General features: G+C 36.7%; 2 protein-coding genes across 2 annotated transcripts; both read left to right on the top strand.

Annotated features, from left to right (window-relative positions):
* On the top strand, positions 1 to 911 carry LOC132369997 (olfactory receptor 5B12-like). The gene is given in 2 exon segments (XM_059929723.1): positions 1 to 316; positions 319 to 911. Coding segments are annotated over 2 exon segments (909 nt in total).
* Positions 912 to 11,030: 10,119 nt separating this feature from the next.
* Positions 11,031 to 11,975, top strand: LOC132369996 (olfactory receptor 5B2-like). The gene is given in 1 exon segment (XM_059929722.1): positions 11,031 to 11,975. A coding segment is annotated over 1 exon segment (945 nt).
* Positions 11,976 to 26,965: the final 14,990 nt, after the last annotated feature.

The following is a 26,965-nucleotide window of genomic DNA, read 5'->3' as shown; positions in this document are numbered from 1 at the left end:
ATGGCATTCATGGAGAACAGCACTGAAGTGCATGAGTTTAGACTCTTGGGACTAATTGATATCCCAGCACTGCAAGTCCGTCTCTTCAGAATATTCACTTTCATATATCTCATCACTCTCATTGGAAATCTTGAGATGATCACGTGGATTCTGTTGGACTCTCGTCTCCACACTCCCATGTATTTTTTCCTCAGTAACCTCTGTCTGGTGGATTGTGTTTACTCCTCAACTGTTACTCCCAAGGTGATGGCTGGGTTTTTCACAGGAGATAAAGTCATATCCTATGGGGGATGTGTTGTTCAGACGTTCTTCTTTGTGGCTTTGCCAGTGTAGACTGTTTTCTACTAGCAGTCATGGCTCATGATCGGCATGCAGCGGTGTGTAAGCCCTTGCATTACACCACCACTGTGACCACCAGTGTGTGTGCTCAAAGGGCCATAGGCTGCTATGTCTGGGGCTTTGCTCAATCTGCCATCCACACTGGATTCACCTTCTGCCTCTCCTTCTGCCATTCCAATATGGTCCATCACTTCTGTGATATTCCCCCAATCCTGGCCCTTTCCTGCTCTGATATCTACATAAATGAGATTGTGCTCTTTACCTTAGCAGCTTTCAATGTCTTTTTTGCCCTTATAGTTACCTTGACTTCCTATCTGTTCATATTCATTGCCATCCTGAGAATGCACTCAGCAGACGGAAGGAAGAAAGCCTTTTCCACCTGCACCTCTCACCTCACTGCTGTCTCCATATTCTATGGAACTGTCATCTTCATGTACTTACAACCCAGTTCTAGTCATTCTATGGGCAAGGGCCAAATGTCATCTGTTGAACCCTATAGTCTAAGGAATAAAGAGGTTAGTAATGCTTTCAGGAGAGCCATTGAGAAGATGAAGATTCTGTTTAGCACATAGATTTAATTAGAGAGATTATACGATCTGTATAGCTAATCAGTTATCTATTGCTTTGTAACACACTACCACAAAACTTAGTGGCTTAAAACAACATTTTATATTTCTCATAATTCTATGGTTGGCAGGGCAGTTACTTTGCTGCTTTCTCACGGACTCACTCATGAGGTTGCCTATCTTCTGCATAGTCAGTTGGGCTGAAGGCTTAAAGATGGCCTTACATTCCTGGATGTTGATTCTGGCTACTCTCTACCTCTTCTCCACATGGTCTTTGATCCTCCAGAGGCTGGACAAGCTTTCTTTCATAATATTTTCAGGCCAGCATTCTCACAGTGTGAAAGTAAAAATAAAAGGCTCTTGAAGTCCAGACTCCCAACTCACAACATTTTTTTTTCTTCCATAAAAGATTGGCATCGAAATAGAGGTATAAATTTGAAAGTTATCAGCATGTAGATGGTATTTAAGTCCTGAGAATGAATGAGATCTGTAAGAAGACATAGGTAGAGAGAAGGGAAGTGGTTTAAGGACTAAGACCTGGGTAACTGTCTCAATAAAAGGTCAGAGAGAGGAGCTGCCAGCAAAGGTGAGTGGTGTCCTGTAAACCAAGTGATATGAAATGTTTCAAGAGGGAATGTCTGTGTCAAAGGTGCTGGTAGGTTAAGTAATATCAAGATTAAGAATTGATGATAAGCTTTAGTGATATGAAGTTGATGAATGACTTTGAGTAGTTTTAGATCAATGGTGGGGGTAAAAATATTTTAAATGTATACCCTACAATCTAGTCCCTAATTATTCATTGTTTTAGTTACTAAATGTTTTCCCAACCTGCATAATACAGTAAATATATGTTGTGCTTTTCTTAGAGCAGCTAGGGAAATATGGCTTTGATACCCTCAACTTTTGAAAGAAAGCAGGTACCTAAAGATCTGTTGTATTGAATACTTACTTTGCAACAATTTATAGTTCTGGGCTTTACTTTCCCTTCATTGTTTCTGAATATAAGATTGTGTGTAATTAGTTCTTTGGGAGAATGAAGAGAAAGAGTGATCTATGTTACTTTTGGGGAAAGCAGTGTACAGACAGGAAAATAAAATGCTTAAGAAATGGTGTGATGCTTGAGGTGATGAAGTGAGATAAAGGCAGGGATTTGGAACAAGAATTGAGAGAAAAGTAGAAAACTTAAATAAACACAATATATACTCAAAGATGTCTCAAAAATATTTGCAATGATACTGAGCTTCCTGTCTTTTGTTGCTACTTAATTTAACAGCTAAAAGAAAGACTGGAGGGGGGAGGGATAAATTAGGAGTTTGGGAATGACATATACACACTACCATATATAAAATAATTAATCAACAAGGACCTATTGTATAGCACGGGGAAATATACTCAATATTCTATAATAACCTAAATGGGAAAAGAATCTGAAAAAGAACAGATATATGTCAATCACAATCTTCCAATTTATCCTCCCCCCTTCCCCCCCGGTAACCATAAGTTTATTTTCTGCATCTGTAACTCTATTTCGGTTTTGTAGATAAGTTCATTTGTAGCCTTTTTTCACACTACTATATATAAAATAGATAACTAATAAGGACCTACTGTATAGCACGGGGAACTCTACTCAATACTCTGTAATGGCCTATATGGGAAAAGAATCTAAAAAAAAGAGTGGATTTATGTATTTGTATAACAGATTCACTTTGCTGTACACCTGAAACTAATACAACATTGTAAGTCAATTATACCCTGATAAAAATTTTTTTAAATAAAAAGATTACCAGAAAAAAAAAGAGTATATATATGTATAGCTAAGTCACCTTGCTGTACACCTGAAACTAATGCAACATTGTAAATCAACTATACTCCAATATAAAATAAAAATTAAAAAAAAAAACCCTACTCTTTTGATTTGAAGTGACCAATTTGGTTTTACCCAGGAACCCCAAAGCACTCCATCTATGGACCCTAATAAACGCATGTGCCCCATGTTCTGTCATTCCCTCTGTCTGCACTCTGGCTTGGCCTCCCTGTGTGACCCCTGGAGGCATGCTGTATACTTCTTCCACGACCTGTGAGTAATAAACTTCTCTCTTTCAATTTCTCTCCTGGTCTGTTGTTGAACTGTAGCTCACTACCTGGCACCCTTTGCTCCACTTAACAAATGTTAATTTAACATGCTCCACTTAACAAATGTTAATTTAACAAAGTCATAACAACCAGAAAGGCCAAGGGCAGGAGACAATCAGTGTTTTAAATTTAGCTCAAACAGTGCAGCTGAGAGTGAATTCAAACTTCCTCCACCTTTTTGTTTTATTCAGTCCCAAAGGGATTGGGTGATGCTCACCCACATTGGGGTGCTTCACTCAGTTCACTAATTCACATGCTGATCTCTTCCAAAAACACCTTCACAGATCCACTCAGAAATAGTGTTTAACCACATATCTGGACATCCCCTTACTTACTCAAGTTGACACATAAAATTACGCACCAGAGAAGGGCTTGCTATTTTCATTTTGTTATTATTTTCTGTACCTCTTATAGCTATTATTCCCCTCTTTTACTCTCTTGGTGCCTTTCTCTGTGTTTTGTTGATTTTGATTTTTAGTGATATGCTTTGATTCCTTTCTCATTTTCTTTTGTGTATCTTCTATTGGTACTTCTTTGTGATTATCATGGGGCTTGCATAAAACACCTTATAGTTATAACAGTCTATTTTAGACTGATAACAACTTAACTTTCTATTATATACAAAAACTCTAATCCTTTATACCTCCCCTCCCCTTTACGTTATGGATATCACAAATTATATCATTTTATATTTTTTATCCCTTAATATAGTTTTACAGCTATAGTTATCTGTTTATCCTTTAAATGCTATACTAGAATTCAAAGTGATTTACAAACCACAATTACAGTTTGCTGGATTCTATATTTGTCTGTATATTTACCTTTGCCAGTGAGCTTTATATTTTCATATGCTTTTGGGTTGCTGTCGAATGTCCTTTCATTTCAATTGGGACTTCCTTTAGCATTTCTTTTTTTTTTTTTAACATCTTTATTGGACTATAATTGCTTTACAATGGTGTGTTAGTTTCTGCTTTATACCAAAGTGAATCAGTTATACATATACATATGTCCCCATATCTCTTCCCTCTTGCATCTCCCTCCCTCCCACCCTCCCTATCCCACCCGTCTAGGTGATCCCAAAGCACCGAGCTGATCTCCCTGTGCTATGCAGCTCCTTTAGCATTTCTTGATAGGCAGGTCTAGTGATGATGAACTTCATCAGCTTTTTATTAAAATTGAACTATAATTGACATACATATTATATTAGTTTCAGGTGTACAACGTAGTGATTTGACATTTGTATACACTATGAGATGATGACACTGATAAGTAGAGTTACCATCTGTCACCGTTTAAAGTTACTACAATATTATTGACTATATTCCCTATTTTATGTAGTACATCACCATTACTTATTTATTTGTAACTGATGAGCACCTCTTAATCTCCTTTCCGTATTTTGCACATCCCCCACCCTCTCTTCCCTGGCAGCCATGTTTTTCTCTGTACCTATGAATCTCTTTCTGCTTTTTTTGTTCATTTTTTTTTTTGGTTTGTTTTTAGATTCCACAATAAATGAAATGATAAGGTATTTGTCTTTCTCTGTCTGACTTACTTCACTTAGTCTAATACCCATCAGGTCCATCCACATTGTCACAAATGGCAAGATTCCATTTGTTTTTATGGCTGAGTAATATAAATTGTATATCTACACCACACCTTCTTTATCCATTCATCTATCTGTGGACACTTTGGTTGTTTCCATATCTTGTCTACTGTAAATAATAATGCTGTGATGAACATAGGGATGCATGTATCTTTTTGAATGTGTTTTTGTTTTCCTTGGGTAAATTCTCAGAAGTAGAATTGCTGAACTGTATGGTAGTTCTATTTTAAAATTTTTGAGAAAATTCCATATTGTTTTCTATAGTGGTTACACCAATTTACATCCCCACCAACAGTGCAGGAGTGTTCCTTTATCTCCACATCCTTGTCAACATTTGTTATTTGTTATCTTTTTGATAATAGCCATTCTGATAGATGTGAGGTGATATCTCATTGTGGTTTTGATTTACGTTCCCCTGATGATTAGTGATGAGCATTTTTTCATATGCCTGCTGGCCATCTGTATGTATTCTTCAGGAAAATGTCTGTTCAGGTTCTCTTCTCATTTTTAATCAGTTTTTTGTTGTTGTTGTTTTCGAGTTGTATGAGCTCTTTGTATATATTGGATATCAACCCCTTATTGGATATATCATTTGTAAATATCTTCTTCCATTCACTAGGTTGCTTTTTTTGTTTTGTTGATAGTTTCTTTTGCTGTGTAAAATCTTTTTAGTTTGATGTAGCCTCATTTGTTTATTTTTGCTTTGGTCTCCCTTGCCTGACTAGACATATCCAAAAAAAAAAAAATTAATAAGACCAATGTCAAAGAGCTTATTTCCTATGTTTTTTTCTAGACGTTTTATGGTTTCAGGTCTTACTAAAATTTTAGTGTGGGAATTATTTCAGATTTACACAAAAATTTCAAAGATAGTATTGAGAATTCCTATATCCACTCACCTAGTTCACTTTACATGTAAAGTTTCATTATCTTATGTTACTGTGGTTCATTTTTCAAAACAAAGAATCCAACTTTGGTACTTTGTGGTTAACTGAAAAGTCCAGAGTTTATACAAATTTCACTAGTTTTTCCACTATGTAATGTTTCTTTGTTTCAGGATCCAATCCTGAACATCAGAAACAAAGTAGTCGTTTTGAAGGCTATGATGTAATAGTGTGTTACCAACAATGTGTAACTTGCACAGCCACTATTAAGATAAAAGAGAAAAATATGGGGTATGGAGGAAAATAAATGAAGCAGGCTAGAGTCATAGCTAGAAAAAAATCTGGGGTGTGATGATCAGAATATGGGAAAAAATTAATAAGAAACCTCTAGGTTGTTGAAGGAATTGCATTGCTAAGAAAGCTATGCTTTCATTTAAAAAGTCTTTGAGCATTAGATTACCTCTGAGAAGTCCAAACTGCATGGATGGAAGTAAGCCACAAAACAATATTCCTCAAGGAGAAGAGACTTCAATACCACTTCAGAAGTCATCATAAAAAAAGAATTCAGAAATTCAGAAAGCAACATCCAAAAGATTGGATGAGATGCTAAGAAAAAGAATGAAAAATGGAGTTCTTAACCAAGAGACAAATCAAGATGTAATGAAGAATTGTCTATCATTCTCTGGGTTGGCGGGGGGCAGTCTTTGTGATGCCAACTCAGCAAAATTTCAGAATTGGCTAACATGTCTTCCATTATTCTCTTTTATGAATGAGGGTTTTTCCCCTTATTATCATTACCCTGCTTCAACATTATATATTGGATGTGTATATGGGATGAGCTAAGTTTTCTTTTTAGTTCATAAGTTGTTGGATGAGAAAGAACCACACTGGACTGGATGAAGGTGACAAAGTTATCACTTAGATATACTGATAATTGAGCTCCTACCATTAGCTCGAAATTTAAGTTGTCCCCTGCCAGAAATTTGGATTGGAACTCTAGTGCGTCTTTGTCTCCTCAAAATTCAGAATTCTCCAGTCCAGCCCTCTAGCATCTTATTACCTTCAAAATATGACTGTGTCCTGTGAGTGAGATTGTCCTTGTCTTGAGACAGTCTCCTCCAGCAGTTATTTGTTTCCTTTGTATAAAAAGACTTCAGGGCATTTTACTCTACCTTTTAGAAGAGTCTGGCCCAATTCTTCAGCCTCAAGCAATCCAAAACGTGAAGACTACCAGTAATGTATGAAGATTCTGTCAGGAACACTCACCTCTGTTGTAGACAGCACTAAGGGTTGGCAGTGACATGAAAGAATTGAGATTATCATGTATCACCAGTGGGATTGCAAAATGATGCATCACTTTTAAAAACCAGTTGGCAGTATCTTATAAAGCTAAACATAAACTTTAGCATTATCAGTCAACAATTCCACTTCAAGGTGTTTACTCAAGTGAAATGCAAACCTATGTTCATACACAAGCCTGTAGGCAGATGTTTATAGCAGATTTAATTGTAATCAATAAAAACTAGAAATAAACAACCTGGTTAGATCCATGTAATAAAATACGATTTGATAATAAAAAGGAACAAACTACTGATGCGTGCAACAAATGGATGAATGTCATGTGTATTATGCTAAATGAAAATAACCAGACTCAAAAAGCTACATACTGCATGGTTTCATTTATATGACACTTCTTGCAAAGGAAAAGTCATAAGGACAAATATAGTCTCTGGGGGGTGCCAGGAAATTTTCTCTGCAAAAGAACACAGGAAAATTTGGGGGGTATATAAGACTGTTCTTTATTTTGATTGCATTGGTGGTTACATTATTATATACATTTGTCCAAACTCTCAGAACTGTACACTAAAATGCATAAAATTTACTATAAATAAAACATACTGAAACTGGAAAAAAGGGAAGAAACAACAACAAAATAATGTAAACACATCTCTGTGCTGTCTCAGTAAGCCAAGTTGCGTCTTCACATGCAGTTTAATTGCTTCTTCCTGAAGTAAGTGAGCAGGACCTGTATTTTTCCTCATGGGGGCTTATTCGCCTGAGATCTCCAGGTCTCTAAAATTCCCTCCTGGTTCCCATTCATTAACTTCTGAAATCCCCAAATAGTTCTTCTCTTTGACATCATTTTAGAAGTGACAGACTATATACAGAGCCTCTTTGGTAATTTATTTACTCATCTGAATGTGAATAATTGTTAGTACACATGCTGATCTTTCCCCAAACTAAGGATTATCCGTGAGTTTGCAACCATTGACAGGAAAAATCGCCAAGATAAAAATTATATTGAATGCAGACAAAATGACGATTTACTGACTTGTTTTATAGACCTTATTTCAATAGCTATTCACAGCCACGATTCTGTGAATTAGGCTATGTTAATAATATTATGTCTATTTCACAAATAAGGAAATTAAGATTGTCGTAAGGTAAGTAACAACTACAAGGGCACCTTTTGATTAGTGCTCCAAGAGAGTTTCTCCAACAGGATTTATACATTCTTCTCTGAGAGAGTTTCAAATCCGACTAAAAATTTAGGATTTCCAGCACCTTGATTTCAAATAACAGGTAAGATTCTATATTCTATACACATTTTGAGTTAGAAGTGGAGTACTTGTAAAAGCAGTAGTGAAACTGATACTATGAGTTATTTGGGCTCAAAATAGAATGTCATAAACATTTTTCTGAAACAACTGGGATCAAGCCCAATTACAAGCTTGATCAAGCCCAATGCTTCCCTTAGTAGGAAGTTCTGTGATACTCATGAAACACTATGCTATGTTCCCAAAGAGGATGGGCAAAAACATTAGATGATGCTCTGAGTAGGTAGCAATTTCATTTGGTTTATTAGCTTCCCCTGTTACCATAGGGGACACTCACAGCAAAAGTCTGAACTGACAGTTATTTAGATTCCAGAAGGGTCCTCATGAGATTATGTAGATTTGTATCCCATTCACTATTATTTACCTCATAATTTCACCCTTTTCATGACATCTATGAAAGCTGACAAAGCAGTCATTCAGAAAATAGATTGTAAAATCAATCATATATATATTTGAATCTTGAACCTACTTCATATTAGACATGTAATTTAGGAAGTAACTCCTCAAATTCTCAGTTTTCTTATCTGTAAAATATTGGTAAATGCACTAACTTTTAATGGAAAGATTAAATGAAACATATCTATATCTGCATATATAATTCTCTTATTAGTGGTCATAGAACACAGAATATGCTATTAAAAAGCTATGTTATCATGTTTGTCAGAAATTTGTAAACAGAAATGCCTTTAGAGACTAGGAATGTAAAGTAAAGTTGCAACATGGCCAGGAGGAAGATTGCAGAGAAAAGTAGCTGCCAGACAATGGATGTCCTGCCAAAGGACCTCCTACACTGTTGGTGGGAATGTAAACTGGTAGAGCCGCTATGGAGAACAGAATGGAGGTTCCTTAAAAAACCAAAAATAGAGCTACCATATGATACAGCAATCTCACCCCTGGGCATATATTAAAAGAAAACTATGGTTCAGAAGGATACATGCACTCCAATGTTCATTGCATCACTATTTACAATAGCCAAGACATGGAAGCAACCTAAATAATGTCCATTGATGAATGGATAAAGAGGATGTGGTACATATTATATACAATGGAATATTAGCCATTCAAAAGAATGAAATAATGTCATTTGCAGCAACATGGATGGACCTAGAGATTATCATACTAAGTGAAATAAGACAGAGAAAGACAAACATGATATTGCTTATATGCGGAATCTAAAAAAATGATACAAATGAACTAATTTGCAAAACAGAAACAGACTCACAGACTTCAAAAACAAACTTATGGTTACCAAAGGGGAAACTGGGCAGGGGGGAGGGATAAATTGGGAGTTTGGGATTGACATATACACACTACTACATTTAAAATAGGTAACCAACAAGGACCTACTGTATAGCACAGAGAAGTCTGCTCAATATTCTGTAATAGCCTGAATGTGAAAAGAATTTGAAAAAGAATAGATATATTTATACATATAACTAAATCAGCTTGCTGTACACCTGAAACAAACACAACATTGTAAATCAACTGTAGCCCAATATAAACTGAAAACTTTAAAAAATAGGCAATTGAGTTTTCAAAAATCTTCCCAATGCTGACTGGATATCACATGGGCTTTTACTATTCTCTATCAAAGACTAGTTTTACTTTGTATCGTAAACACTAGAATATAGCTGCATCTGAGACAAATGTGAAAGATATGTATAACTAGGTAACACTCCTTGTGTATTTCAATAAATCTTTCTAACCCAGAAAATAAATTAAATTAAAAGCACAAGCATATCATTAAAAAATAAAAATATGGATCTTGCCAGAGAACAGATGTGCAGGCTAGAATTAAACTCCTGGTCCATGACTTTTCAACCCTCATCTCTGTGATTTAGCTACGGAATGAGAATAAACTGAGTAAGAATGAGTTTTAGGGAAGGAACTCCTTCAAATACAAATCAGAAGGAAAATTAAGCAAGATAGACTGAATGTCCCTGGATTTTCACATGAAATGGCTGGTATAGAGTGAGATATCCTGGAGGACACAGAAAAGGCTAAATGAACACAATGTGTGAGGAAAGGCAAGTTGAGAAGTGAATGTACTGGACTTCAAACTCACCCACACCTTGAGACCCTACATATCAGTACCCTCCTTTCCTAAATCAAGATGGAGACCATCATTTCATCCTAATAAGAAGATAGCAACTCATCAGGATTATGCTGAACACCCAAGTTGTGCTTTTTAAAAAAAATTTATTATCTCATTTAACTATTTATAATAATCTAATTTTAGATGTCCCATTACCATCTTCATCTTGGAGATAGAGAAAACAAGGCTCTCAGAAGTTATATTAAGAATAATGTCTCCCAGATAGTAAAAGGTGGGACTGCTTTTTGAATGCATATGTACTTCTTTCCAGAGCCCTAGCTCTGCCTTGATCCGAAGCTTGACTCTGTCAGTTGACATTTGTGTAAAGGTCCACAGAACACTTAACCTTTTGTAGGTCTGTTGAGAGGATTAAGCATTTTAAAATATATTAAACGTAAATGTGTACTTGGAATGAGAACTGTGTAAATGTAAGCTGTTAACAGACTCACGCGATCTGATTTGGGAGATGTATGTATGGCAAATATGTGACCTTAGACAAATCATAACCTCTTTCTGCACTTTAGTTTGTTCATTTGCACAAGTGGGAAGTTGGCCATGTAATCTCTATGGATCTTTCAGCTTCAACAGTGTGTAACTATAAGATAATCTATTTACTATGTTTTTTGGTTCAGATCTATGCTTTAGATCAGAGAATCATGAAGAATAATTTATTGCCGTAATATTATGGTAAAATAAACAGGGTGTTTTTATATTTAAATTTAAGTGAAATCTCTTTGCTGTTTACCAAATATTCCTTGCTTTCTCATTACTACAGAGAATTTAGAAATTCTCATGGAGAATGGTACAGAGGTGACGGATTTCATCCTGGTGGGTCTAACCAATACCCCAGAACTTCAGATTCCTCTCTTTATTGTGTTCACCCTCATTTTCCTCATCAGTGCTTTTGGAAACCTGGGGATGATCACATTGATCCTGTTGGACTCCCATCTCCACACCCCAATGTACTTTTTCATCATTAATCTGTCCTTGGTGGACTTTGGCTACTCCTCAGCTGTCACACCTAAAGTGATGGCTGGGTTCCTTAGAGGAGACAAGATCATCTCCTACAATGCATGTGCTGCTCAGATGTTCTTATTTGCAGCCTTTGCCAGTGTGGAAAATTTCCTCTTAGCCTCAATGGCCTATGACCGCTATGCAGCAGTATGTAAACCCCTCCATTACACCATCACCATGACGACAAGTGTGTGTACATGTCTGGCCATAGGCTCCTATGCATGAGGTTTCTTGAATGCTTCCATCCACGTTGGAGGTACATTCAGCCTTTCTTTCTGTAAGTCCAATGTGGTCCATCACTTTTTCTGTGACATTCCAGCCGTCATGGCTCTCTCTTGCTCGGATAAACACATTAGTGAGATGGTTCTTGTTTTAATTTCAAGCTTTAATGTCTTTTTTGCTCTTCTGGTAATATTGATTTCCTACCTTTTCATATTGATCACCGTCTTGAAGAGGCACTCAGCTAAGGGATACCAAAAAGGTTTGTCCACCTGTGCTAGTCACCTCTCTGTAGTCTCCATCTTCTATGGGACAGTCATCTTTATGTACTTACAACCCAGCTCCAGTCATTCCATGGACACAGACAAAGTGGCATCTGTGTTCTATGCTATGGTCATTCCCATGCTGAACCCTATCGTCTACAGCCTGAGGAACAAAGAGGTTAAAAGTGCATTCAAGAAGGTTTTGGGGAACGCAAAATTCTCTCTAGCCTTTGGATTTTAATGTTGTGTGATGTACAATAATCTAGTTTCGTTTCTGTCAGGTCATCCCATTCTCTTTTTTAGCCCTAAAATGCATTTAATTCCTAAAGTTATATCCTTACCACTTTAAAATATGTTATTTAGGGATAATAAAATATGTTCAGAAATGTAACACTTAGACTAGTATGGTTCAAGGAGAGAATAAGATGTTTTGCGTCCTGCTTCTCAAAAACATTACTCATGGCATTTGATTTATTCACTTGTTACACAGGCATTTTCTCTACCACATGCCAGGGGAAACATACGTGTAAATCAGTGGGACAAACAAGGCTATGAACAGAAACACATATGTGTGCTCTATGTGGACATGTGGTCACATACACATGACAGTGGTATAAATGTAAGCAATAAATAAAGTGTAGGTAGTTTTTAATAAAATAATTTAAGATAACTTTTGGGTTATTAGAATATAAATTTATGTCTAATCTTATTTATTTAGTTGACTCTTCTAAGAGTCTTAATTAGAAAAAAATATTATGTAATTCTAAATGACAGTATGTGCTTTATTGGCACACATTATGGAAAGACACATAAATATTACTTTTAAATGGAGTTATGTTTCTGTCTTGACTGAGTCATTTTGTAGAACCAAATGTTCACATTAAATTTTTTGAAAGGATGAAAGAGCTAGAATAGAAAAAAAATGGAGGAAAATAAAAGCATTTCAATTTTTCATATATGACTTTTGAACCAGACACCATTTTAGGTATTAAGACTAGAGTTGTGAAAAAAGCAGATAAAGTCAGTAATACTCTCATGGGGTTTACATTCTAATTGGGGGAAAATACTTACAAGTGAACATATAAATATACAATGCTTTGTTATAAAGCAGAAACTAACACACCATTGTAAAGCAATTATACTCCAATAAAGATGTTAAAAAAAAAAGTCCATTGGAGGAAAAATAAATAAATAAATATACAATGAGTGTTAATAAAGGCTATGTAAAATAAAGCAGAGTGATAAATAAGGTTGCATGAAAAGGAGGAATTTTATGAAGGAGGTAAAGGATTGTATCTATGATATGGTATCATTTAATCAAGCACATAATGAAATAAGGGGACATCCTAGGTAGAGGAAACAGGTAGTAAAATGTCCTGCGCTAAAAGTATGCTTTGAATTGTCATAGAGTAGAAAAAATCAGAGTTTATACAACTAGCTGAATGACTAGAGGAATGATAACAAATGATGTAACTCAACTAAAGTACGAGTGAATGAGTTGCAATAACCGTTTAAAAGCATTTAAGGACAGAACAGCATGTAACATTATTGTTATTCTCGTTTATTTATTTAACGCAATGTGAAGAGTTGGTGGTCATATGTGCATAAATTGAAAACAGCCTTTATTTTCTCTCCTCTTGTATGCTGCCATTTTTAAAAAATTATTATGAGAACATGTTGTTTTAAACAAATAAATCAGTGCTAACATAAATGATAATTCTATGAAAATGCTATGTTTATAGATAAAATGTACCAACAAAAATTTACACACTTTAACAAGGTAGAGAGAGAGCAAGAAAATGGCACCTGCCAGCACCTCTGGTGGACACTTTAAGAATAGCAAATAAACCTCCACCACATAGAGTCTGGGAGCTTTTCAAACTGCTGTTTCTGCCCTGGACCCCGGGGTGAGGGAATCGGTGCATGAGCCCTTTGAGAGCAGTTTCTCAGTTTGCTATAGCACTTTGGGGCTCACGGATTTGAGCCCCATTTGTTTTCAAAGCCAGATGCTTTGGGGGCTCATCTCTCAGGTGCAGGTCTAAAGAGGTGGGGTGCCGGATGTGGTGTACAAACCCTTTGTTCCTCAGAGAGAAGCTCCAGAGTAATGAGTTCCCTCCCAATTGTGGGTTGCTCTGCCAGGGGTGAGGTTTATGTCTTATCCTCTCCTATCCACCTCAGTGTGACCCTGCTATTGTCTAATGCAGAGCTGATCATCTGTTCTCAGAACTTTTTCAGAGGGAATTGTAGTATGTGTAGGTGTAGATTCAGTGGGTCCATGGGAGGAAGTGAGGTCAGGATCTTCCTATGTAGCCATCTTGGAACACAAAAAAAGGCTACTTGTACCTGATTTTAGGTGGGGGGACAGTTTTTCACTTTTGAAAATTGTTAGCTGTGGGTTTTCATAAATGCACTTTGTCAGGTTGAGGGAGTTCACTTCTATTCCTACTTTTCTGAGTGTTATTTTTCATGAAGGCATGTAAGATTTTGTCAAATGCTTTTTTTTGGCCGTGCCGAGTGGCATATGGGGTCTTAGTTCCCCAACCAGGGATTGAAACCACACCCCCTACATTGGAAGCGTGGGGTCTTAACCACTGGATGGCCAGGGAAGTCCCTCAAATAATTTTTTTGAATCAATAAGATGATTATGTTTATTCTTCATTATATTGAAATGGTTTACTTCGCTTATTGATCTTCATATATTGAACCATTCTTGCATTCCTGGGATAAATCCTACTTAGTCATGGTTTATAATCTTTTTAATATGTTCACTGATTTACTTTGCTAACATTTTGTTGACTATTGTAGCATCTATATTCATGAAAGATATTGGTCTATAGCGTTTTGGGGGGTTTTTTTTGCTCATGTTTTTGACACATTTTGCCATCATGGTAATGCTGCCCTCATAAAATGACTTAGGAAGAGTTCTCTTCTGTACTATTTTTTGGAAGAGTTTCAGAAACACTGATATTTATTGTTTTTAAAATACTTTTGGAATTCACCAGTGATGCCATCTTTTCCTGTTTTTGCTTTTGTTGTTGTTGAAAAGTTCACATCGATTTAATCTCTTCCTGTTATATGACTGCTCAGATTTTATATTTTGATATTTTGACACAATATTGGTAATTTAGGTTTTTCTAAGAATTTGTGTATTTCATCTGGACTACCGATAGTTGTACAGTTGTTAATAGTTAGTATTATAATCTTTTTTATTTCTGTAAGACTGGTAGTGATGTCCCTCTTTTTATTTCTCATTTTAGTAATTTGAGTCTTTGCTCTTTTTTTTTCATAGTCAGCCTACAAAGGTTTGCCATTTTTGTTGTTTTTTTAAAAGAATCAACTTTAGCTTTGTTGTCTCTTCTGTTGTTTTTATTGTCTATTTCACTTATCTCCACTCTAATCTGTATTATTTCCTTCCGTCTTTAAGCTTTGGTTTTAGTGAGCACTTCTTTTCCCTTAAAGTGCAAAGTTAGGTTATTGATTTGAGATCTTTCCTCATTTTTAAAATGAACACTCACAGCTGTAAGGATCTCTATGAGCACTGTTTTTGTTAACTATTCAATATTTGATGTGTAGTGTTTTCATTTATATTTGTCTTAAAGTATTTTTTATTTCTCTTCTGTTTTCTTCTTTAACCCATTGGTTGTATAAAGCATGTTTTTTAATTCAAAACTATGTGAATTTTCTTAAAATATTCTTTCTGTCCTTATCCATTTCTCTGCTCTCATTTCTTTTTTTACATCTTTATTGGAGTATAATTGCTTTACAATGGTGTGATAGTTTCTGCTTTATAACAAAGTGAATCAGCTATACATATACATATATCCCCATATCTCCTCCCTCTTGCATCTCCCTCCCACCCTCCCTATCCCACCCCTCTAGGTGGTCACAAAGCACCGAGCGGACCTCCCTGTGCTATGCGGCTGCTTCCCACTAGCTATCTATTTTACATTTGGTAGTGTGTATATGTCCATGCCACTCTCTCACTCTGTCCCAGCTTCCCCTTCCCACTCCCCATGTCCTCAAGTCCATTCTCTACATCTGCGTCTTTATTCCTGTCCTGCCCCTAGGTTTTTCAGAACCTTTTTTTTTTTTTTAGATTCCATATATATGTGTTAGCATAAGGTATTTGTTTTTCTCCTTCTGATCTATTTCACTCTGTATGACAGACTCTAGGTCCATCCACCTCACTACAAATAACTCAGTTTCGTTTCTTTTTATGGCTGAGTAATATTCCATTGTATATATGTGCCACACCTTCTTTATCCATTCATCTGCCGATGAACACTTAGGTTGCTTCCATGTCCTGGCTATTGTAAATAGAGCTGCAATGAACATTGTGGTACATGACTCTTTTTGAATTATGGTTTTCTCAGGGTACATGCCCAGTAGTGAGATTGCTGGGTCATATGGTGGTTCTATTTTTAGTTTTTTAAGGAACCTCCATACTGTTCTTCATAGTGGCTGTATCAATTTACATTCCCACCAACAGTGCAAGAGGGTTCCCTTTTCTCCACACCCTCTCCAGCATTTATTGTTTGTAGATTTTTTGATGATGGCCATTCTGACTGGTGTGAGGTGATACCTCATTGTAGTTTTGATTTGCATTTCTCTAATGATTAGTGATGTTGAGCATCCTTTCATGTGTTTGTTGGCAATCTGTATATATTCTTTGGAGAAATGTCTATTTAGGTTTTCTGCCAAATTTTGGATTGGGTTGTTTGTTTTTTTGATGTTGAGCTGCTTGTAAATTTTGGAGATTAATCCTTTGTCAGTGGCTTCATTTGCAAATATTTTCTCCCATTCTGAGAATTGTCTTTTCATCTTGTTTATGTTTTCCTTTGCTGTGCAAAAGCTTTCAAGTTTCATAGGTCCCATTTGATTATTTTGTTTTTATTTCCCTTCCTCTAGGAGGTGGGTCAAAAAGGATCTTGTGATTTATGTCATAGAGTGTTCTGCCTATGTTTTCCCCTAAGATTTTTATAGTGTCTGGCCTTAAATGTAGGTCTTTAATCCATTTTGAGTTTACTTTTGTGTATAGTGTGATCTATATTTCTGTTTTTGTGCCAGTACCATACTGTCTTGATTACTGCAGCTGTGTAGTATAGTCTGAAGTCAGGGAGCCTGATTCCTCCAGCTCCATTTTTCTTTCTCAAGATTGCTTTGGCTATTCGGGGTCTTTTGTGTTTCCATATAAATCGTGAAATTTTTTATTCTAGTTCTGTGACAAATGCCATTGGTAGTTTGACAGGGATTGCATTGAATCTGTAGATTGCTTTAGGTAGTATAGTCATTTTCACAATGTTGATTCTGCCAATCCAAGAACATGGTATATCTCTCCATCTGTTTGTATCATCTTTAATTTCTTTCACCAATGTCTTATAGTTTTCTGCATACTGGTCTTTTGTCTCTTTAGGTAAGTTTATTCCTAGGTATTTTATTCTTTCCATTGCAATGGTAAATGGGAGTGTTTCCTTAATTTCTCTTCCAGATTTTTCATTATTAGTGTATAGGAATGCAAGAGATTTCTGTGTATTAATTTTGTATCCTGCTAGTTTATCAAATTCATTGATTAGCTTTAGTAGTTTTCTGGTAGCATCTTTAGGATTCTCTATGTATAGTATCATGTCATCTGAAAAAAGGGACAGTTTTCCTTCTTCTTTTCTGATTTAGATTCCCTTTATTTCTTTTTCTTCTCTGATTGCTGTGGCTAAAGCTTACAAAACTATGTTGAATAATAGTGGTGAGAGTGGACATCCTTGTCTTGCTCCTGATCTTAGAGGAAATGGTTTCAGTTTTTCACCATTGAGAACAATGTTGGCTGTGGGTTTGTCATATATGGCTTTTAGCATGTTGAGGTTAAGTTCCCTCTATGCCTACTTTCTGGAGGGTTTTAATCATAAACGGGTGTTGAATTTTGTCGAAAGCTTTTTCTGCATCTATTGAGATGACCATATGATTTTTCTCCTCCAATTTGTTAATATGGTTTATCACATTGATTGATTTGCAGATACTGAAGAATCCTTGCATTCCTGGGATAAACCCCACTTGACCAGGGTGTATGATTCTTTTAATGTGCTGTTGGATTCTGTTTGCTAGTATTTTGCTGAGGATTTTTGCATCTATGTTCATCAGTGATATTGGCCTGTAGTTTTCTTTCTTTGGGACATCTTTGTCTGGTTTTGGTATCAGGGTGATGGTGGCCTCGTAGAATGAGTTTGGGAGTGTTCCTCCCTCTGCTATATTTTGGAAGAGTTTGAGAAGGATCGGTGTTTGCTCTTCTCTAAATGTTTGATAGAATTCGCCTTTAAAGCCATCTGGTCCTGGGCTTTTGTTTGTTCGAAGATTTTTAATCACAGTTTCAATTTCAATGCTTGTGATTGGTCTGTTTATATTTTCTATTTCTTCCTGGTTCAGTCTCGGAAGGTTGTGCTTTTCTAAGAATTTGTCCATTTCTTCCAGGTTGTCCATTTTATTGGCATATAGTTGCTTGTAGTAATCTCTCATGATCCTTTGTATTTCTGCGGTGTCAGTTGTTCCATCTCCTTTTTCATTTCTAATTCTCTTGATTTGAGTCTTCTCCCTTTTTTTCTTGATGAGTCTGGCTAATGGTTTATCAATTTTGTTTATCTTCTCAAAGAACCAGCTTTTAGTTTTATTGATCTTTGCTATTGTTTCCTTTATTTCTGTTTCATTTATTTCTGATCTGATCTCTATGATTTCTTCCTTCTGCTAACTTGGGGGGGGGGGGGTTGTTCTTCTTTCTCTAATTGCTTTAGGTGTAAGGTTAGGTTGTTTGTTTGAGATGTTTCTTGTTTCTTGAGGTAGGATTGTATTGCTATGTACTTCCCTCAGAACTGCTTTTCTGCATCCCATAGGTTTTGGGTTGTTGTGTTTTCATTGTCATTTGTTTCTAGGTATTTTTTGATTTCCTCTTTGATTTCTTCAGTGATCTCTTGGTTATTTAGCTGTGTATTTTTTAGCCTCCATTTGTATTTTTGTATTTTTTACAAATTTTTTCCTGTAATTTATATCTAGTCTCATAGCATTGTGGTAGGAAAAGATACTTGATACGATTTCAATTTTCTTAAATTTACCAAGGCTTGATTTGTGACCCAAGATATGATCTATCCTGAAGAATGTTCCATGAGCACTTGAGAAGAAAGTGTATTCTGTTGTTTTTGGATGAAATGTCTTATAAATATCACTTAAGTCCATCTTGTTTAATGTGTCATTTAAAGCTTGTGTTTCCTTATTTATTTTCATTTTGGATCATCTGTCCATTGGTGAAAGTGGTGTGTTAAAATCCCTTAGTATTATTGTGTGACTGCCGATTTCCCCTTTTATGGCTGTTAGCATTTGCCGTATGTATTGAGGTGCTCCTGTGTTGGGTGCAGAAATATTTACAATTGTTATATCTTCATCTTGGATTGATCCCTTGATCATTATGTAGTGTCCTTCTTTGTCTCTTGTAATAGTCTTTATTTTAAAGTCTATTTTGTCTGATATGAGAATTGCTACTCCAGCTTTCTTTTGGTTTCCATTTGCATGGAATATCTTTTTCCATCCCCTCACTTTCAGTCTGTATGTGTCCCTAGGTCTGAAGTGAGTCTCTTGTAAACGGCATATATATGGGTCTTGTTTTTGTATCCATTCAACCAGTCTATGTGTTTTGGTTGGAGCATTTAATCCATTTATATTTAAGGTAGTTATTGACATGTATGTTCTTATTACCATTTTCTTAACTGTTTTGGGTTTGTTATTGTAGGTCTTTTCCTTCTTTTGTGTTTCCTGCCTAGAGAAGTTCCTTTAACATTTGTTGTAAAGCTAGTGTGGTGGTGCTGAATTCTCTTAGCTTTTGCTTGTCTGTATAGATTTTAATTTCTCCATCGAATCTGAATTAGAACCTTGCTGGGTAGAGTGATCTTGGTTGTAGGTTTTTCCCTTTCATCACTTTCAATATGTCCTGCCACTCCCTTCTGGCTTGCAGAGTTTCTGCTGAAATATCAGCTGTTAACCTTATGGGAATTCCCTTGTATGTTGTTATTTTTCCCTTGCTGCTTTTAATATTTTTTCTTTGTATTTAATTTTTGATAGTTTGATTAATATGTGTTTCGGGGTGTTTCTCCTTGGATTTATCCTGTATGGGAATCTCTGAACTTCCTGGACTTGATTGAATATTTCCTTTCCCATATTAGGGAAGTTTTCAACTATAATCTCTGCAAATATTTTCTCAGGCTCTTTCTTTTTCTCTTCTTTTTCTGGGACCCCTATAATTCGAATGTTGGTGCATTTAATGTTGTCCCAGAGGTTTCTGAAACTGTCGTCAATTCTTTTCATTCTTTCCTCTTTCTTCTGCTCTGTTGTAGTTATTTCCACTATTTTATCTTCCAGGTCACTTATCTGTTCTTCTGCCTCAGTTATTCTGCTATTGATTCCTTCTAGAGAATCTTTAATTTCATTTAGTGTGTTGTTCATCATTGTTTGCTCTTTAGTTCTTCTTGGTCCTTGTTAAATGTTTCTTGTATTTTCTCCATTCAATTTCCAAGAGTTTGATCATCTTTACTATCATTACTCTGAATTCTTTTTCAGGTTGACTGCCTATTTCCTCTTCATTTGTTTAGTCTGGTGGACTTTTACCTTGCTCCTTCATCTGCTGTGTGTTTCTCTGTCTTTTCATTTTGCTTAACTTACTGTGTTTGGGGTCTCCTTTTCACAGGCTGCAGGTTCGTAGTTCACGTTGTTTTTTGTGTCTGCTCCCAGCTGGTGAGGTTGGTTCAGTGGGTTGTGTAGCCTTCCTGGTGGAGGGGACTGGTGCCTGTGTTCTGGTGGATGAGGCTGGATCTTGTCTTTCTGGTGGGCAGGACCACATCCAGTGGTGTGTTTTGGGCTGTCTGTGACCTTATTATGATTTTCTCTGCTAATGGGTGGTGTTGTGTTCCTGTCTTGCTAGTAGTTTGTCATGGGGTGTCCAGCACTGTAGGTTGCTGGTCGTTGAGTGGAGCAGGGTCTTAGCATTGAGATGGAGATCTCTGGGAGAGCTTTCACCATTCGATATTACATGGAACCGGGAGGTCTCTGGTGGATCAATGTCCTGCACTTGGCTCGCCCACCTCAGAGCCACAGGTCTGACACCCGGCCAGAGCACGAAGACCCTGTCAACCACACGGCTCCAAACTCCAGAACTCCACACTCCAAGGGCCCTCCTTTGGATGTGTTGCCTTCCCCTTCCACCCTACACTTTCCTTTTAAAGTTCTTTGTTGTGCATCTTCCTGTCATTCATCATAGAAGTAAATGTATGTGGTACATACATATAATGGAACATTACTCAGCCATAAAAAAGAACCAAATAATGCCATTTGCAGCAACATGGATAGACCTAGAGATTGTCATACTGAGTGAAGTAAGTCAGGCACAGAAAGACAAATATATGATATCGTTTATATGTGGAATCTAAAAAAAAAAAAAAGTTCAAATGAACCTATTTACAAAACAGAGATAGAGTCACAAATGTAGAAAACAAACTTGTGTTTACCAAGGGGGAAAGGGGTGGGATTAAATTGGGAGACTGGGTTTGACATATACACACTACAATATATAATATAGATAACTAATAAGAACCTACTCTATAGCACAGGGAACACTACCCAGTACTCTGTAATGACCTATATGGGAATAGAATCTAAGAAAGAGTGGATATATGGATATGTGTAACTGATTCACTTTGTTGTACAGCAGAAACAAACACAACATTGTAAATCCACTCTACTCCCATAAGAATTAATTAAAAATAATAAAAATTTGAAATTTAAAAATTTAAAAAAGAATTAAATGTAGTCAGTAAACATTTAGAGATATTACCACCTTTATCACCACCAACACCAGCATCTTTCCCAGATTAATAAAAACAAGAAAATGTCAACTTATTTCAGAGCTTATTGAAGGAAAGTCCTCTCCTTAGAATATTGTGATAAACCTATTGTGCCTGCAGAAATCGAAGTCCACGTTAAGAACTTTCTGTAAATGGGAAGTAACCAATTCCCTACAGAACAACAATGGGTTTGGAGTCTAGAACCTTCACAAAGCAAGGACAAGAGGAACCTGTTGATCAGAGTAGTAACTTTCTCCTAGTAAGTGTTTCTTAATGAGGTGACCATCAAAATGTGCCGCTCAGATCTCCTCCTTCAGGAAGGATTGCCCCAGATGCTGAGTTGAATCCACCACTGTGTCCATGCCATGGCCGTACTGCCCACAGGCTGCTTTTAGCTAATGTTTGACTGTGTTAGCAATACTAAAGCAAATCTATTCCTGCAAGATGCAGGGCTCCTATGGCTAGAGACTGTGCCTGAGGAGATGACATTGGCCTGGTTAAAACTCTCTTAGAACTACACTGCAGTCTGAGACTCTGGCCATCCCACCCTCCTTCCCTCTCTTCCTCCTCCGTAAGTATCAGATCTACATCACAGGCCAACATCTCTCCCTGCCTCTGCTGGCTCCAGCCCCCTTTTCTCAGATGAGCTTTTACCCCAATATCTCTCACACATCTAATCTTGTCTTGGTATCTGCTTCTCTGAGTATCCAGATCAATGCACTTAATAATAAGGAACTGGCAGCTCATAGCATACCTTCTAAAATGTTATATTATGTTGTCTGTATTTTAATTAGGCATAAGATAACTCTTCAGTAAAGTGTATAGAGTCTTATCAGGATGTGAATTCATTATTTTCTAGTTAGACATTTCCCCCACCATAAAATTATTTGGTAAATAACCTCTCCAACTACACACACACACACACACACTGACAGATAACGATAGATGATAGACCAACAGGTAGATATAGAGATACAGAAATACAGAGATGACAGAAATAGAGATAGAGATCTATAAAGAGAGTAAGAGGCATAACTAACAGTTTGGGCCTTATAGACATCCCAACAATGTGAACTGAAAATCTTATGGAATACCAGCTTAATAAATATAATTTATGCCTGAGTGTACTACAGAGTAGACTTCCAATTATTTAACTATTTTTTTAAATTTTATGTAATACCTTATATTAATTTGCTTGTGAGCCATGTGAGCATGGAATACATAGATGAACATGTCCTGCCTTGTCCCAGTAAAGTATCCACTGTATTAGCTGTCTTGGGCAGAGAATTCCTAGAATAAGAACAGGTATTTGGGTGATCAGAAAGCTCTAAAAATGCCTAATACAAAATAATGGAATAAGCAAACACAGGTTCTGGTGCAAACCTGAATTCCTCTAGAGCAGTAAGTGCGGTCAGCTGGATTCCTGCATCAGAATCACCAGCAGTAATTGGTGAAATTGTTGCTCCCAAGGTCCCATACCCAATACCACCCAATCAGAACTTCTATGAAGAATGGAGAAATATCCTTTTGAAACAAACATCCAGTGACTCTACATAAACTAAAGTTTATATAAAGTTGTGCAAATCAAATCTTCTTTTAACATTGACCCACATTAAGATACCAGAGCCTACTTATCTTCATTTTTACTGATGTTCCTCGGTCAATGTTGATAATCCTTAGGGTTCAGCGGTTGAGGTCACATCCCCAGTGACCCTCTGCTAAGCCTCTCTCTAAAGTCTTTACTTTTGTTTTGTGCTTGTCTAAACTAGGACATGAAAGCTCCTGAGAAGATGGCATGTATAAGAACTCCACAAGGAATTTTTCTGCATTGATAATTGATATTCCCACTCATATTCTTTAATTTCTTTTGTTTTTAAGTTTGCTCTTTAAAAATAGTTTTTTGAAGGAAAGTATGTCAGTAGGCTTTACTTCTTTCACCCAAGTTCCCTTTGGGATTAGTTAAATCCAGTCCCTGTAAATCAGGGAAGAAAAGTAGAGTTATTGCAGCAACAAATTACTCACTCCATGAAGTGCTGGATCCATCACTACAGTATTTCCTAATAGTTTTGTTTATAAAATATGGCACATGATAAACACATTCTTGGTTAATCAAATATCTGAGTTACCTTCATCCAATTCTCCAGGTTTTTTTCCCCTGAGGGATAATGAATGGGAGTGGGGATACAGGTGGAATTGGGAACAGTGGCTCTAACAATGCACCCATGCTCTTACAGGCAACCAATGGCTGAACCAGGATGCAAACCCAGGTCAAGACAATCCCAAAGTCTAAGCACTTTCTATTTTGCTGTGGTCAGCTATTTTGCATGAACAAGTGTGTGTGTGTGTGTGTGTGTGTGTGTGTGTGTTTTCACAGTCATAAGTCCCCTTTCCAAGCTCCCGTTACCCCAGATGTGTCTTGGTTTCTTAGGACTATTCACTTGTTCCCTCATTCCCCCAAACAAGGATCCACACAGACAACTTGCTTCTGAAGAAATCTTTCAGACAGGAGTTATATTATTCAAAATGAAGAGCTGGTAAGAAAGAATCGATATTTCCTTAGAAATAAACAGAGAAAAGGATGCTCTGATTTCAGATAACCATCCCTAATTCATTTAACTGAAATATCTTTACAACAGTCAGGAAAATGCATCAGACAACCTTAGATGGATAGAAAGAAGATTTAAACACATACAGCCCAGCTAGCTACAATTCTGTGTTCACATACCAACTTCTCAATCTTTATCTTGAGTTGAATAATTCATTCCCATAGAGTTGCAGACCTGAGTCTTAAGCTATTTATTCAATTATTCAACAAATAGTTTTGGGCACCTTCTATATCTCCAACCCAGTGGTTCTCAACTGAGGGCAATTTAGCCTCCCAGGGAAACATTTTTAATGTCTGGAGAAATTTTGGGTTATCATAAACAATGGGTAGGAGCTGATACTACTGTCATCTAGTGAGTAGAATCAAGGATACTGTGAAATATTCTACAGTGTGCAGGACAGCCTCACAACAGAATTATCCAGCCCAAAATGTCAACAGTGCCCAGTTGGAAGCACCTTTTGTTACACGTACAATATACATACAAGTTGAAGAGGAGGAGACAGTCTTTGTCCTCACTGAGCTTACACACGGCTAATGGAGGTGGAAATTAATCAAACATGTAAAATTACAGCAGTGACAGTTGCAATGATGGAGGGATACATGAGATTCCAAAAAGAAAGTTCCCAAAAGTGCTTTTGACCCTGACATGACGAAAGTCAGGGAAAACTTCCCTGAGGAAATTGTAATGGAACTGGGACAAAGGATAAGTAGGAGTTACTTCGGTAAAGAGAAAAGAAGAGGGGCAGTCTCAGCAGAGTGAACAACATATGCAAAGGTCTGGTGGTGGGAAGAAGGATGGTGAGAAGGGACTGCAAGAAACACATGGTCTCTGGAGCAAAGAACTAGGAGGAGGATAGAAGTTAGTAGGTTCAGCCTTTACATGGCCTGTAAGCAATATTACGGTTCATCTTTGACATAAGAGCCATACTTTACTTCCACTAAAAAGTAATTGAGAGCAATGTGGCTGGATGAAGCTTGCTGTAGAGGAATAAGAATATGCTTTAGAGTCAAGCAAACTCCATCTCAGCTACTTGCTGCATCTATTCTTGGTCAAATTACTCAAATTCTATCAACCTTTTACCTTTGACTTACACCTGTAAATAGAAATATCACTCACTTTGCTGAGTTCTTGTAAGGATTAAATAACATAATAATAAAATGTGTAAATGGGATACCAATAGTACTTCCTTCTTAGAATTGTTGTAAGGACGAAATGAGTTAATATATGCAAAATGTGTGAAATATATTTAGTGCAATATAAGACATGCACATGCACACACATCAAAGTACTACATTAATCACTCTAGACCCATGCAGAGGGCTTACCTTTGAATATATGGGGCACGTGGGATCATACATTCACACACAGACATATAAACATCTATAAACACATAACCAGGCAACAATTTTTCAAGGAATAAGCTAATTTGCTAAAACCTAGGGGAATGTCTCTGCTCGTGGAGAGTTCAACAAAGAAACATACCATGGAAAAGGTGAAACATTTGATAAATATTCACAGAGGATCTATTAAATATATAGCACTATGCTAGGTCACATGGAAGCCAGATAAAATATAAAATATGGTCTCAATTCTCCAGGGTGATAATAATTTGAGATTTGGGCTGAACTCAGCACTGGTCATCTGGTAGGTATAAACTCCTTGGAACAGGATGTTCAAATAACCTTGATTAGGTAACTTCCTATTTCTCAGAAAATTATTTTGAACACTGAAAATGTTGATAAAGGGTTTAATACTGGCTCTTACTATGACAAACATACCCCAGACCTTCCATTGACCGGGTATCCCAAGTGGAGAGACAGTTTCAGTTGGACTAATTATCTTGTAACAGGGGAGGAGATCAGCAATCACTACACCACCTTCTTCTGGGAGATGGAATTTATGAGACAAGACCCTTGATAGCAAAGTAATTTACTTCTGCCGTGGTTTTTAATTTAGGAAGGTTACTGAAGTCTCAATCCAACTGGGTAGTCTCTCCAGGCTCATGGTCCTCGTTTCTCTATCCATCAGAGTGGTCAGGTATCACCTGCTAGGTCCTGTCTTTTATGAATGTAACCAAGAATACTGGCTCAGTAAACTCCTCTCCCTTCTCATGCTAAAGGTAAGGGAAAGTCTTTTTCTACCTCCTTGTAGATTTGCAACATACCAGGCACTTGCTGATGCTGGCTAGAAAATCACGTAATGGCTTTCCAAGTACATACTTCAGGATTTCAGAACTAGTTCAGCACATGACTTAACAGAGTTTCTCTGAATTCACTTGGAAAGCTTATTCTTCTGTTTAAAATGATAATTACTAATCTCAGTCCAAGAAATATTGGGGGAATGACTAATATACATTTAAGGTTTAAGGATTTGTAAAAATCTTTTCCTCACAAGGTACCTCATTTAATCCCCTGCTATGAAGCAGCTATTATTATCATCCCCTTGAAAGATTTAAAGGAGAGAAGAATTAGCATTTATTATGCAATTTAAAAGGTTTCATACACCAAGCCAAGAGTTCTAAATACTTTATCTCATCACAACTCCATTAGGTGAGTATTATTATTTACATCTTTTAAACATGAGAAAAGAGAAATTAATGTAAGATGATCTGCCCAGACGAGAATAATAGATTGAGATTCTACTGCAGGTCTGGTATTGCTAAATCCAGTAACCTGTTTTTGCACGGTGCTAACTAGACAATTGGAAAGCTGCTCCAGCCTACACTTTCTGTATTTCCAGAATGCACATAGACAACG

The sequence above is a fragment of the Balaenoptera ricei genome, chromosome 8 (assembly GCF_028023285.1).
Source record: "Balaenoptera ricei isolate mBalRic1 chromosome 8, mBalRic1.hap2, whole genome shotgun sequence".
NCBI lineage: Eukaryota > Metazoa > Chordata > Mammalia > Artiodactyla > Balaenopteridae > Balaenoptera > Balaenoptera ricei.
Note: the sequence above shows the minus strand (reverse complement) of the source record. Positions and strands in the feature narration are given on the sequence as shown.